Source organism: Orcinus orca, chromosome 16 (assembly GCF_937001465.1).
Source record: "Orcinus orca chromosome 16, mOrcOrc1.1, whole genome shotgun sequence".
Taxonomy (NCBI): Eukaryota; Metazoa; Chordata; class Mammalia; order Artiodactyla; family Delphinidae; genus Orcinus; species Orcinus orca.
In genome coordinates this window covers 16,694,870-16,708,710 of record NC_064574.1, presented here as the reverse complement: position 1 = coordinate 16,708,710, position 13,841 = coordinate 16,694,870, and the positions used below count along the sequence as shown (strand labels likewise).

At 54.0% G+C, this 13,841-nt stretch overlaps 2 protein-coding genes across 5 annotated transcripts in view; one reads left to right on the top strand and one right to left on the bottom strand.

Moving 5' to 3' along the window:
- The window catches only part of SERINC3 (serine incorporator 3), a 379,749-nt gene that overhangs the window by 265,403 nt on the left and 100,505 nt on the right, over positions 1 to 13,841 (bottom strand). The window lies entirely within an intron of this gene.
- HNF4A (hepatocyte nuclear factor 4 alpha) overlaps positions 11,288 to 13,841 on the top strand; it is a 28,206-nt gene continuing 25,652 nt past the window's right edge. The window contains exon 1 of one of the 4 annotated variants that reach the window (XM_004272879.3): positions 11,288 to 11,568. In XM_004272879.3, coding sequence (XP_004272927.1) covers positions 11,454 to 11,568 — 115 coding nt within the window. In that variant the 5' untranslated portion in view covers positions 11,288 to 11,453. The remainder of the gene's footprint in view (positions 11,569 to 13,841) is intronic. The other 3 variants (XM_033433766.1, XM_033433767.2, XM_004272880.3) reach the window with 3 other exon arrangements.

Genomic DNA, 13,841 nt, shown 5'->3' with positions numbered 1-13,841 from the left:
CCACATAGAACCCGCACAAAACCTGGGACCTTCATTAAAGGCGATTGTACATTGGGACCGAAAGTTCGGAATATAAATTCCCTAGATGGTGTAATGGCACCGCGGTGCCCCCCTTAGGAAACCAGTTTTAAAACATTGCGTTCTGATTGGTGCAGTGACCACGTGGTGATGTGTGATAGGAGGAAAGTTAGTATGCCCCGTAACTAAACCCAGAAGACATTTCGAGCCGTCTTCTGCTGAGTTTGGAGAGTCGTAGTCCGTCTGGGCCTGTGATTGGTGGGATTGTAATACGACCTCCGCTGTGATTGGTGAAGCCCGCTCGGTTGTTTAAAGGTTTCTGTACGCCAGTTCCTGCTTTGGCCACTAGGCGGAGCCCAGGACACGCAAAACACGTCGCTGGGGCGCATCTGGGCCGCTTCCTCCCCCTGCGTCCTAGGGCCACCGAGGGACGGTTGGGCGTGGGGGGGGGACGGCGTCAGAGCTCACAGCTCCGGCCCAGGTGGCCACGCTTCTCTGCACAGCCCTTTTGGCCCCTTCCTCTGGCTCTCAGCCCCCGCAGAGGGCGTTGGCTGACCGACGGCTGCGGGTTCGCGAAGGTTTGTGAAGGCCCAGATCCAAATTGCAAAATTGTGGAGTCTGTCAGGTGAGACTCAGCAGCGACCCCCGGCTGCGCCCTCTGCTCGCCTCGTAGCCCTCCTCTCAACTAACAGCCGCCAGTGTTTACAGCCTACACTCCCTTTAAGATCTTCAAAGAACTCTTCCAAAGCAGCATCTCACTGGAGCTTACAATTGTCTCATGAAGGTCAAGGTCACTAGCTCGGAGTGCTATCACCATATCCACAGTTACCCCCTACCATCCCAAGGCGCTATCACATTGTACTGTTTCATTGTCTTCCCTGCACTTAACCACTATTTGAAATTCTCTTCTTTTTAATTTATTTACTTCCTCCTGTCTGTTACCACCGCACCTCTCCACCAGGATGTAAGCTCTGTGAGGGAGAGAAGAGCGTGGCCAGATCCAATACAGAATGCCCAGTTACATTTGAATTTGAGATAAACAACAGAAGTTCTAAAAGATATAAGTGATGTCCCATGTGTTATTTGGTACATACTTGTACTAAAAGAATTATTCATTGTTTATCTGAAATTCAGATGTAATTGGGCATCCTGTGTTTTTATTTGCTAAAACAGCAACCCTGTTGGGGAGGGATCTTACCTATTCACTGCTTCATCTCCAGCACCCACAGTAGTGCGCATGGCATGTGCTGAATAAATGTCGAATGACTGGCTGGGCAAATTCCTTCATTCCTTCGCTCATTTATTCATCCAACCCATTATATTACCTGCCAGCTGGGTCGTGGGGCTATAAGGGTAAAATGAGACATAGTCCAATGGAAGAGGCAGACAACCAGTAACCACCATGCGATTAAACTTTGATGATATAAAGTATTAGGGGCTGTGGGAGCACTGAGGGGGAGCCCTGACCTGTCCAAGCCAGCAGAACTGCCTGGAGGAAGATGAAGATGAGACTTGGAGGATGAGGAGGCAAAGAGAGAGGTGTGACAGCTGCTCTGGGCAGAAGGTATGGCATGTGCAAAGGCCAGAGACAAGGCAGGGGCTACGGAATTCTGAAAGCTGCAAGGGGTTGGGGTGGAGGGCAGATGTACAGTGTGGGTGGGGCAGTCAGAAAGAGGTGAGAAGGAGACTCCGTCGCTGAGCATCAGTACCCACCAGTCAGGTGCTATAGTGATTGTGCCCATTGTATAGATGAGGAAACTGAGGCTGGGAGAAGTGAAATGCCTGGCCTAGGTTGACAGTCTGAGTGGAAAAGGCCTAGCTGAAGCAGATTCTGAACCTGAACTCTTCTGAAAAGGCTCTGGGTTAAGGATTATAACCCCCAACTGGAGAATGAAGAAACTGAGGCCCAGAAAGGTGACAGGGCTCTCCCTGTGAAGGAGGCTCCGTCCAGTTTAACAGGAGAACACTGAGGCAGTACGAGGGGTCTGGGTTGTCTCGGGCCCTCCAGAGAGACAGCAGGAGGCCTGGAGCAGGACACAGGAGTTCAGGCCGTTGTGTCTCCTGTTCCTGTTTGGGTTGGGTCTCTAGGAGTCCCTTACTGAGCCCTGAGGCTAATTCCTTGCATGGGTCTTGGGCTGGTCTGCAGTTTCCATGGAGACCGCCTCCCTCCATCCCTGAAATCTCATTGTGACTAGTATTAAGAGATTAACTCTGCCCGGCAGCCCTCGCAGGGTCTTGGGTGCCAGAGTGGCTGTGGGAGCTCCCTTAAGGATGAAGAGGTTGCCCACTGTGTGAGACCCCATAACACCAGGAGGAGGATGTCAGACTGGGGCCAGGGCTTCCCCCGGGACACCCCAGGTATGATCCTGACTCCACATCTACCTGGAAAGGAGGACGAGGTGGTGGGAGAGAGACACAGGACCTAGGGGAGGAGTCCAGATTTTGGATCAGTATAGAGATGTTGTCACCCCAGCCCCCAACCCAGGAAGGCCCAGGGTCTTGATGGCGGGACCCCATTCTGATCAAGGCAAGATTCAGATTCTGTCAACAAGGCGAGGGGAGCCTCACAGAGTCTTTTAGGGGTGTTTCAAAGCTACCTAAAGACCAGCTTCCTAATCTGCTTCATTTTGCTTTGGGGAAACTGAGGCGCAGAACAGGAAAGTGACTTGTCCCCAGTCAGTGAGTCAGTGAACTGAAGCAGGTCAGGAATCCAGAGGGAGCCCTGGGGTTGCCTGAGCAGAAAATGTTTGGTTAAAATGTCATTGCCCCCTCTGCCATGAATCCCACATCCTCCTTCCTGACCTCCAAGAGTGGGGTCCCTCAGCCTTCTCTCCCCTGGGCCTGTCCCATCAGCCGTGCTTCCCTTCCCTCCCCACCTCTCCCCCTCCTCCTGCCCTCCCCTGCTACCTGCATAGTCTGAGCCTGCCAGAATGTCCCTGGCAGGCTCCAGTCCACTGGAGGGCATGGCCACCGGGCCCTAACTGTCCCATCCAGGGGACATCCCCTCACTGGGTCACTATCAGGATGACTTTGGACATTTTTTGTTCCACGCTTCAGCCCCTCTGTGACTTCAGGGCCTGGATATGGTGGGGGCCCTGAGAACCCATCCCCACCCCACCTCTTCCTGCCAGGCCTGCATTGGAGAGATTTAGGCCCAGTTCCAAAGCACTCCTGGGTCAGGCTTCCTGGAAGCCCACACTGGGGCAGGGGAGCAAACACTGGCTCTGGAGCCAAGTAGCGATAGTTCAAATGCTCTTGACTCAGCAGTGTAAGCCTCAGTTTCCTCACCTGTGAAGGGGGGCAATAACCCTTCCTTCCTCAAAGCTTGTTCTCATTTTCTATGGAAAAATCTCCAGGTTAGGCTATTAAATGAACAAAGTGAGGTGCAGAACAGTTTAAGAGATGGGGGATGATATCGTACGATCTCATACGCTGCCTGGTCTGTACAGGGAAAGTCAAGGGAAGTGATTAGCTACAGTGAAGAGGGCAGTGGACTGGTGGACAGGAATTGGGGGTGGAAGCCAGACTTCTCAAAGTGCACCTTTTATATTGTTTTGACTTTTGAATCATGTGCACGTAGTACCGATTCCAAAGGAAATTTAAGTGTTTTAATAGATTGGGTAAGATATCAAACCATCAGAATAATCACTCAGACCTCAATGATGTGACAGGTGTGCAGCCTAGATGGAGACCCACGTACTAGGACTTGACTCAGGAACCGAGAAAGCCTGACCCCAAGTCTCTGCATCCTTGACCTGGAAGGGCCCTTTATTTTAAGCCGATTTCATTTTGCCAATAGCAAAATGATAGTCATCGGTACCAAGAATCAGGAGCTCCCTACATGCCCACCACAGTGCCAAGCACTGTCTGAGTAGCATCCCGTTGAATTAGCATTCTGACTTTATGAGGAAGCTATTATGTTCCCATTCTACAGATGGGGAAACGGAGCCTCATCAAAGTTGCAACTAGGAAGTTGGAGAACTTGGATGCACATCTAGGCCTTTCCAGCTCCAAAATTTTAAGCCCTCCTGTGGTAGGTCTCAATCTTAGTTGCATATCAGGATCACCAGAGAACTTTAAAAAATACTCACAGCCAGCACCCACTCACCCCCACCCCAAGATTTGATCATTGTACTGTGGTGGGGCCTGGGCATCAGTAGGTTTTAAAGGTCCCAGGTGATTCTAATTCTCCATCAGGGTTGAATTTCTGCTTTATGCTAGACAACTTTTCAGATGGGAAACCAAGGCCCAGGAGGGAAATGACCTTGCCCAAGGTCACACAGTGGCTGGAAGCAGAGCTGGAACAGGGCTCACATGGAGCCTTTGTGAAAATAAGTGAATGGTGCCCCCCTCTGAGCGGGCAAATCTCCATAGGCAGTTGGCTTGGTAAGTGGAACAAGGGCTGGATTTCCACCTCCACTTGCCCCCTTAGCCAGAGAACCTTTGTGCAGTGAGCAACCTGTACAACTGTACGAGGTGACCGTGGCCTGAGTCTCGGGATCCCAAACACTTCATCTCAGTGGCCTCCAGGCAGATCCCTAGAACCCTTCAGAACAAGGATGTGGGGAGCCCCAGGGTGGTTCCTGGATTGTGGGTTCATTCCTCACCTGAAGACCAGGGCCTGCACCCTTCAAACCCGAGAGGGTCTGGGCAAGGACCCATCTAACTCCCAAAGTCACATCCAGCAGATAAAGTCAGGAACATACCAGGAGGGAGGAACATACACACAGGAGGACAGCAACAGCCTCAGCCCAGAAGTCACAAGCCACCTGGCAGAAGGCAGCCTATGGGGAGGCCCCGCCCACACAGACCCAAGTCCTCCTGGCTTCCTTCCTGATCATTCTTTCGACCACACTCTCTACACTACCTATTGAGCCTTGCAGTCAGCATCTCCCATAATAGCCTGCTTTCCAGCCAGAGTAGCTTCCATGCCCTTTCACCCTCACCCACCATGTTCTCCACTTCTGGATGTTCCCTCTGCCCAGGATGCCACCTCCTCCAGGAAACCCTCCCTGACCACTCCAGCCCAGAGATATGTCTTCTTTCTGCCACCTTCCAGCCCTCACAGTCCATACACACAGCCCAATTGTGCCTTGGGGTGGAGCTTATTCTATCATCATACTGGCCACTTTTCATTGACTACTTACTATGTGCCAGCCCTGGAAGGGCAGGGTGGCCTGGAGGTTAGGAGCACAGACTCTGGAGCACAGATTTTGCTCAGGTTGGAATCCCAGCTTCTTATAAGCTGTGTGAGCTGCAGCATATGATTCAACCTCTCTGTGCTCCAGGTTTATAAGATAGTGATAAAAACATTGCCTTACTTCACAGAGTGGTTGTGAGGATCAATGAGTTATTACCTGGAAAACCCTCAAAACAGCTTTATAAACATTGGCCGTGGTTATCATTGCATATATCCCACTCCATTTCAGCCTCACAACAACCCTATGAGTTAGGTATTATTATTCCCAATTTACAGGTGAGAAAACTGAGACTCAGGTCTTGAGAGTCAGGGCAGGGCTCTGCATCCTTTTCTGTGGCCTGATGCCTCCAGAGAGAGGATGTGGCTGAGATGGGTTATAACTTTGAGCCTCTGATTTGCAGCTCATGGCTGCTTCTCAGAGGGCCCGCAGGACACAGGGCCAGGTGAGATCCCCCTGACTTGGGCCTTCCGGTGGCTCTCAGGCACCACTCTGCTTCCAGCCAGCCCCAGGAGGGAGGGTAAAAAGCAAAGAAGGGCCTTTCAGTGCCATCTTGTTCACCACCATCCAGAATACATCACTGAGTACCAGAGAGAGCTCCTGTCTGCCCCAGCCTAGCTGTAGACTCAGGACACCCGGGTGACCTTCTGTCCCTGGACGAGTCACTTCCCCCCTCTGGCCTCCGTCTCCCCATCTGTACGATGAGTGAGGGGATGAGGCTGGACCAGTAGTTTTCTGATTCTCATTAACAACAGCTGGCTCCACTCTCAAATGAAATATTGAGGGACAGTGTCCCTAAGAGGCAGGCGCTGGGTGAAGTGGGGCCTCTGCCTACTCTCCCTTGGCTCCTGGGACCTGAGAACCCAGTTTGAAAGGCCTTAGGCCGCATCCTCCTAAGGGCTCTCTTGGCTCTGACACTGCAGGATTCTAGAATCCCCAGCTCAAAGCGGCCGCTTCGCATCCCTGTTTGGAAAGCTCTCCCCGCCCCCCCCCACCCCCCAGCTGCTTTTATCTCTCTTTGGTAACACAGCAAATTTGCTCAGGACCCAGAGCAGGGGAAACAAGCAGACTGTTGACTCTTGAGCAAAACCTACCCTTTGGAGAGCAGCAGAGGAGGCGCTCACTGTGCGTGGGGTGGCTGAAGGCCTCTTGCATAACCCGGCGGCCTCCTGCCCACCCAGGCCTTTGCTTTGCAGGGTTAGGGGTGAGGCAAACCGCAAACTCATGCCCAGTTAATTTTTTAAGGCAAAATCAACAGGCTCAGCAATGATTAGCAGGCAGGTAAGTTCGTCTTAATCATGCTGAGGAGAGGGAGGAAGGAGGCTTCCAGGGGCCCAAGGATGGGGCTGAGTTATCAGTTAACCACATAAATGTTTCCTACCAAACCCACTGGGCTTCAGCCCCGAGCTTCCTCCTCTTCCTCTCGGAAGTACTTCCGTGGCACCCCAGCGAATGGCCATCAGTCACTGAGTGAACAGACACTCTACCCTTTGGGGTCTGTAGGAGGCACTGCCAGGGCCCTCGAGGGCTGGGATGAAGCAAAGGGGGCCTCACCAAGCTCCTGGCCTTCTTGTTAAGGCCAAGCTCCCCCTGCTGCCTCTGCATGGCCTGGAGCATGTGTCCTCCCTCCTCAGGGCTCCGTGAGGGGCCCTGGGTCTACGTCCCAGGTTCAGCCTACAGCCGGCTGCCACTCTCCTGGGGGCCTCGGTGTCTCCATCTGCCAAATGGGTGGATTGGCTGGGACACCCTGTCCAGTCTTGAAGTTCTGTGATTGGATTAAGCCAACAGGGCCTGTACCCAGGACGAGGAGGGTGGGATGAGCCATGTTTTAGGAGTGCTAGGAGGGAGAAGAGATGCCCGGAGGAGGGAGGGGGCCTACCTGGTACGTGCTGTCGGCACCAGCCAGTGTCAGATCCCAGCTCCAGGAAGAGGGCTGTCCTCTCTGGTGGAAGGCAGGGGTCCCTGTGGGGTGGGCTGTGGCTGCAGGGATGACCTGACAGACCCCAGTTGGTCCAGGACCCCTCCCCCTAGACCTCAAGAGCTGCCAAAGGAAGCAGCAAGACCACACCAGCCCTAGGCCTGCCGGCTGCCTGGACTGGAGTTTGGTCAGTTGTTGGGGACCTATATTGTGAGAAAGTTAGGACTTTGTCCACAAACTGGAATTTGAAATTTCAAAGGGGCAAAACTGAAGGGCCCTACCCAGGAGTGGAGATGGCTCTTGGCTTCTTTCCCCCACGACTTTTGTTCTCTGTCTTGATAAGTCCCGGGTTCCCTGCACCACTCCCTGGGTTGTGGGCGGGGTAGGGGAGACAGGAGATAGTGGGGACTTCAGCGCCCAGGGGACATGAAGACGCCAGGCGGCCCGTGGTGGCTGGTGTCTGGAGGATGCCTCTGCACTTGCACGTGCCCCGGGACAAGCTCCTTCACTTCTCAGCTCCCTGAGCTCCCTGGCAGTAACGTGACAATGGAACCACTAGCCACCAGCGCTCCAGAATTCCAGGGTTCTCTCCAGGGATCCAGGAGGGAGGCAGCGTGGAGGGGGTAAAGCCCTCAAGCTCTGGAGTCAGACTCGGGTTCCAATTACAGCCCCTCCTGTTACATCATTATGGCCTTAGGCAGGTGACTTCCCCTCTTTGAGCCTCAGTTTTGTCACCTACAAAGTGGGACAGATAAACAGAGAAGAGTGGAAGGTTCTTAGCACTGGGCCTAGCACAGATTCTCTCCAGAAACATTAGCCATTATTGTCATTTAAAAGAAAATTATTGTGGGCCAGAGCGGCGGCTCCCTTAACCACTATCCGCGCCAGAGGCCTCAGCACCCTGCCCACTGCCGCCCCTCCCCGACCCCCGGCTGCCCAGGACAGTGGTCTCAAAACACCCCTCCTTCCCTTCCTAGGCCCCTGTTTCTCCATCTACAACGAAAAGGAGTGGGACTTCCAGCTGAGCTCTGAGACCTCTCTGTTGTCCCCTGGGAACTGGGGCATGTTGAGCTGGGGTCTGACTGCCCCAGGGGCCGGGCCAGAGATAAAGAAGGACTGCTGAGTTGATGGCCTAGAGGCCAGGGTTTGTTCAGGCCTGGGCAAGCCGTCCCTGGAGTTCTCCTGTGCAGGGGGTCCCGATTCCAACTGATTACGTGGCCAAGGTCGAGGAGGCAGCCACTGATGACAGTAATCACTGCTGTTGCACTCTGTGCTTACGCTCGGTCATCTAATGCTCGTACTGTCCCCGCGGAAAAGGTATCAAGCTGTCTGATGCCAAAATGAGGGCTGAGAAAGCTGGAACCTGAGGTCACAGCGTTTGGGAAGTTGGCAGTGCCTGACTTTTGACCCAGGTCTTTCTGATTTCAAGGTCCATGGTTTATCCTTTAAGGGTGGGGTGGGGGTAGGTGTGGGGGCGGATGTGTGTCATCTTCACAACAAACTTCAAGTTAGGCCCATTTTACAGAAGGGGAAACTGAGGCTTTGAAATAATAACTTGCCTGAGACCACAGAGGCAGTAGGTCTTAGAGGTGGCCAGTCATTTATATGAGGGACGTGTATCTAGAAGGTATTGTTTGGGGTCAGCTAACGGTGGGGTGATTTGTGTATGTAACAGATTATGCAAGTCCTAGTTCATGGGTGGGTAGATTTACTTATGGGGTGGGTTGTGATTGGTGGGACATGGGATGTGACATAGGTTTCTGGAATGTGCCTCACAGGCAGTGGGTCTCCCGTGTTGTGCGTTTGGTAAAGCACGTATGCCACTGTTTGTGTACAGAGTAGCTTGTCGTGTGCAGGCTGCCCACCTGATAGTTCTTGCATGTAACAGGCATGTGTGTGGCATGGTTGACCTTAGTTGATCATAGACCTTATTCAATTCAATCTAAGATGCCATCTGTAGAGGTTGAAAATTGTTATTTTTGTTACCGTTACACTTTGACATGCCAGCGATCCCAGCCCACTTTTAGAAATAGGGAACTGCGCCTCTTAGACTCGATGAGATGCCATACGTTTAGGCTTGTGAGAGGACTAGCGGTGTGTGGCCTGTCACAGGTGCCAGACAGGTGGCAGGACCCGGAGTCAGCCCTTGAAGACCACTCCCAGAGCTGCCCCTCCTTCTCCTCTGTGTTTATGCCTTAGTTGGGTCTCCTGCCCGGCTCAGCCTTGGCCCCAAGGCTGTTGGAGCCAGGCTCAGATGTTCCTGGCAGAGCATGGGAGGAACCCACCAGGAGTTGAAGTCTTCTCCATCAGCCCTTATGGAATTTCTCTTCCTCCCTCCCTCCCTTGCTGTCTTGTCCTGATCAATAAACAACTGGGCCAGTATCTTCACCCCATTTTACAGATGGGAAAGTTGAGGTCCTTAGAGAGATGTGATTTAAGGAAAGTTATCCAAATAGTGACAGAGCTAGTTCCTAAACCCAGGTCTCCTGACACCAAATCCAGCTTCTCTTCTCCTCCAGAACAATTGCCCACCCCTCCAACTCCCACCCCAGTTATCTCAGCTCCAGGGGGAAGATGGAGGGAGGAGAACACAGCTACACGGGGCAGAGAAAGGGCTTCTAATAGTTGGAAGAATATGAGCAGGGTGCCTCCACACACCCCTCAGGCACCTGCTGCTTCTCCCACTGATTCACCCACTCATTCATTCACCCATTCACTCACTTATTCATTCACTCTTTCAATAATTCACCCACTCACATATTAATTCACTCTGTCTCTAATTCACCCACTGTCTAATTCACTCATTCATTAATTCACCCACCCACTCACTCATTCATGCACTCTCTCACTAGTTCACCCACTCTTGCTCTTGTTACCAAATCCCTGTGCCCGGCCCTTCCCGCCAGCAAAGGAGGACAGGTTCCCAAGCCTCCAGAGTCCCAGATCTTTCTACGTCGGCCTGCACTTTCCAGCTCCACCACCCCAGGTAGTCTGGGAGCTCATGAAAGTGTCTGCGCGGTGGGCAATGAGGGCTGGAGGTGCAGAAGAAAAGAGTAAGCCATGAGTTGAAGGCAGGCGGGCCCGGTCCCAAACGAAAATGGGGGGCCCCTTGTTCAGAACAGCCGAGCATTAAACCAAACACGGGAGCCTGAGAGTGGAGCTCTGTGCACGGCTCATGTGGCTCACCCGTGAAGCCCACTCTAGAGGGAGGAGGTGGGTGGAGAGAAACAAAGGAGATACGAAAGGGAGGCCAAGGGGGGCAGGAGGAGAGGGGATGGACGCTTGCTGGGCACCACTTGGTGTTTTCCTAATGCCATCTCATTTAATACTCAGACCACCCTTTGAAGTTGATTGTGTATTTTCTAGAAGAGGAAACTGAGGCTCAGAGAGGAGAATCATTTACCCAAAGTCACGATTAGGAGGTGGTAGGCGCCTGAATGTTAATCCAGGTCTGCGGGGCTGTAAGCCTTGTCTCCGCCTGTTCCCCAAGGGGAGGGGGAGGCACGGGGGAGGGCGACAGGAGGAGGTGACGGGGACCTGGGAGATGGAGTCTGTGTGGGCCTGAGCAGCTGTGACAGACTGAGCAGCCCCCTATGAGGGGTCCTGGGGAGCAGGGCGGGGGACCCAGACAGCAGCGTGGGCCTCTCAGTCCTTCCTGCTCCCAGGAGAGGCAGGAACCTGGAAGGGTGCTCCCAGAACGAGGATCTAGAAGATTGGTATCTGGGGCCTGGGATTTATGTTTCTGATGCGTGAGCCATTGAGGCGGCTTTATCTCTGCGAGAGCATTGAGGGTCGAAGTCAATGACTGGGGAAGTTACTGCATTAGGGCATCTTGGAGGTGGGCTGTCAATGTCCCAGGGTATATGTGAGCGTCTCAGCCTGACTCGGGGTGACAGTGACTTGGAGGGTGGCTGAGTCAGGGTCAGATGGAGGCTGGTGAATTAGTGTGCCCATCTTACAGAATTGCTAACACAATACTGGGGAGCTGGGGCCCCATCCGTTGTAACAGCACCCCGGGGGGTCAGCCAGAAACCAGCAAACAGCCAAATCCCTGTGGCCCCGCCCAGCCGGTCCACCAGTGGGGGAGCCGATTAACCATTAACCCCCAGCCCTCCCTGGCAGAGCCTCCACCCCTTCGCAGGGGCTAGGCCAAGACTCCCGGCAGATCCTCCCAGAGGACGGTTTGAAACGCAGGAAGGCAGAGAGGGCACCTGGGAGGAGGCGGTGGGAGGGCGGAGGGCGGGGGCTGGGGCTCGGCCCAGAGCCTTCGGGGTGGGCATCCTGGGCAGGGCAGGTGGCCGAGGTGTGAAGAGGGGAGGATGCGCCTCTCCAAAACCCTTGTCGACATGGACATGGCCGACTACAGTGCTGCGCTGGACCCAGCCTACACCACCCTGGAGTTTGAGAATGTGCAGGTGTTGACGATGGGCAATGGTAGGTGGGGGCAGGTGTGCCCAGGTGTGCCAGTTGGGGGCAGGTGTGCCCAGGTACGGGAGTGAGTCTTCAGCACTCAATTTGGGACTGGGAGAATGATAGATTAGCACGTTGGTCCCATAGGTGAGAGCACAGGTGTTGCCAGGTGAAGCAGATGTGCCCAGGTACAGTGACCAGAGGTATTCTGGGTTGGGGGGGTGCTGCAAGGGCAAATCTTCAGCAAAAGGAGGTCCCAGGTATTCCTGCCAGGCCCCTGTGGTCCCCGTTACCAAAGCTGTCCCCGCTCAGCGTGTCACTGGGAGCGGGGACTTCATGGGAGCTTCCTCTTGGTGTCCAGCTCCAGTAACTGGTCCACGTGGTCCCTTCTAGGTCCAGAGAGATGGAAAGGTACGTCCTGTCCCTGGGGACGGTGGATGGAGGTACAGCTGTGTTTCAGGGCATCTTTGGGACTTTCCTGGGGCGAATGCCCCACTCAGAGAAAATGGAGTTCTCAGGGAGGTTTTGCTAAATGAGACGCGGATCAGTAGTGCGTGTGCCATGTGCGTGCGCGCTGGTGTGCGATCGTGACCTCCTCTTGGCGTGCGTGCATGAGTTTCCGTGTACACGTGTGGGCAGGTGGCAGTGTGTTGCAAACGTGTGTTTCCGGGAATCCACTTGCACGTTTGTGTTCGCCCGTCTGTGTGTGCGTGTTCTGTGTCTTATTTCTAGTTGCATTTGTTCACTGAGTGGGTCTGTGTTTGTTGGTGTCTCTAGGGATGCCTGTGTTGTCTTGCTTATGTCCGTGAGCGGTGATGAGTGTGTGTACGTGTGTCTGTGGATGTTTGCACACGTGGTCTGTGGATGTGGATTGGTTTGTGTGCCCCGAGCTTCCTGGGTGTATGTCCCGTTTGGGCATCCTGTTTATACCTGCTTGTTTGTGTGTGCGCATCCCTGCCCTCGGGGGTCCAGAGCACATGTGATTGTGTACACGTGATGTGTAGGGTTGCCATTCAACAAATGCGATTCACATCAGCAACAGGTCCGTTTGTCTTAGAGCAGATCGTGTTGCCTGTGTGTCTCTCCCCAGGTTTATACATACGCTCCCATATCACCTAGAGCACATTTGAAGGTGGCGGGGGGGGGGGGTCTCCTGTACAAAGAGATGGGGGAAGGGAGGAGGCCTGGAAGCCAGGATGCCGGGACCTGACTGGTCGAAGGCCAGCCTCACAGGAGAGAGGGCAGCTGGCCAAGGTTGGCCTTCCACCTGCCTTCCTTCCATGGCGCCGCGGCTTCAGCTGAGGTCTGTAGAACTTGGGTCAGCTCAGCTCAGCCAGAGAGAGGTGTCTGCCCTGCCCGTGGTCAGTGGGCACTGCCCGTGGTCAGTCTTACCAGCTGCTCGCCTCCCCCTGCCATTCACTCACTGTGTGACCTTGGGCATGTCACCTCCCCTCTCCTGGCCTCTGTATATTCTACAAAATGGGCTTAGTCACCTGAGGCCTGCTGGCCGGCCGGCTTTTAGGAGTGTCCGGGTATCACGTGAGGGAACTGAGGGGAAAACACACAGGAAATGGTAAACAAGAAGCTGCTGCACTAGGCAGGGTCTGTGTGACCCCAGAGGGATAGTGTGTGCTGCCACACCTGGTCACCGCCCAGCCCTGGGCTGCCCCCATCACCCCTTCAAAGCGCATATCTCCAGCTCCCGAGAACTGTGTGTTCCTGAGACAGAGGCCAGGCTCCTTACCGGCTGTTCTGAAGACAGGACAGCCTCCAGCTCTGGAGCCAGAAAGATCGGGCCTCAAATTCTGGCATAAATCCTTCCTACCTGTGTGAACTTGCCAAGCCATTTTCCTCTCTGAGCCTCAGTTTTCTCATCTGTAAAGTGGGAGTAAATCATAGCGCCTGCCTCCCAGGGCTAACCAGAAGATCCAGTAAGATAAGGCACTTGGGGCTTCCGTGGTGGCGCAGTGGTTGAGAGTCCGCCTGCCGATGCAGGGGACGTGGGTTCGTGCCCCAGTCCAGGAAGATCCCACATGCTGCGGAGCGGCTAGGCCCGTGAGCCATGGCCGCTGAGCCTGTGCGTCCGGAGCCTGTGCTCCGCAATGGGAGAGGCCCGCGTAACGCAAAAAAAAAAAAAAAAAAAAACGATAAGGCACCTGAGTGCTTAGCGCTGGTAACTGGTCCTGGCCCCGCATGAGTCGTCTCAGGAACTCTGAGCATCTCTAAGAAGAGTCTACGTTCTCCCTTGGAGTTTGAAGTGGGTTGAGAGTTGGGGTTATCTTTTGCATTCATCCTGG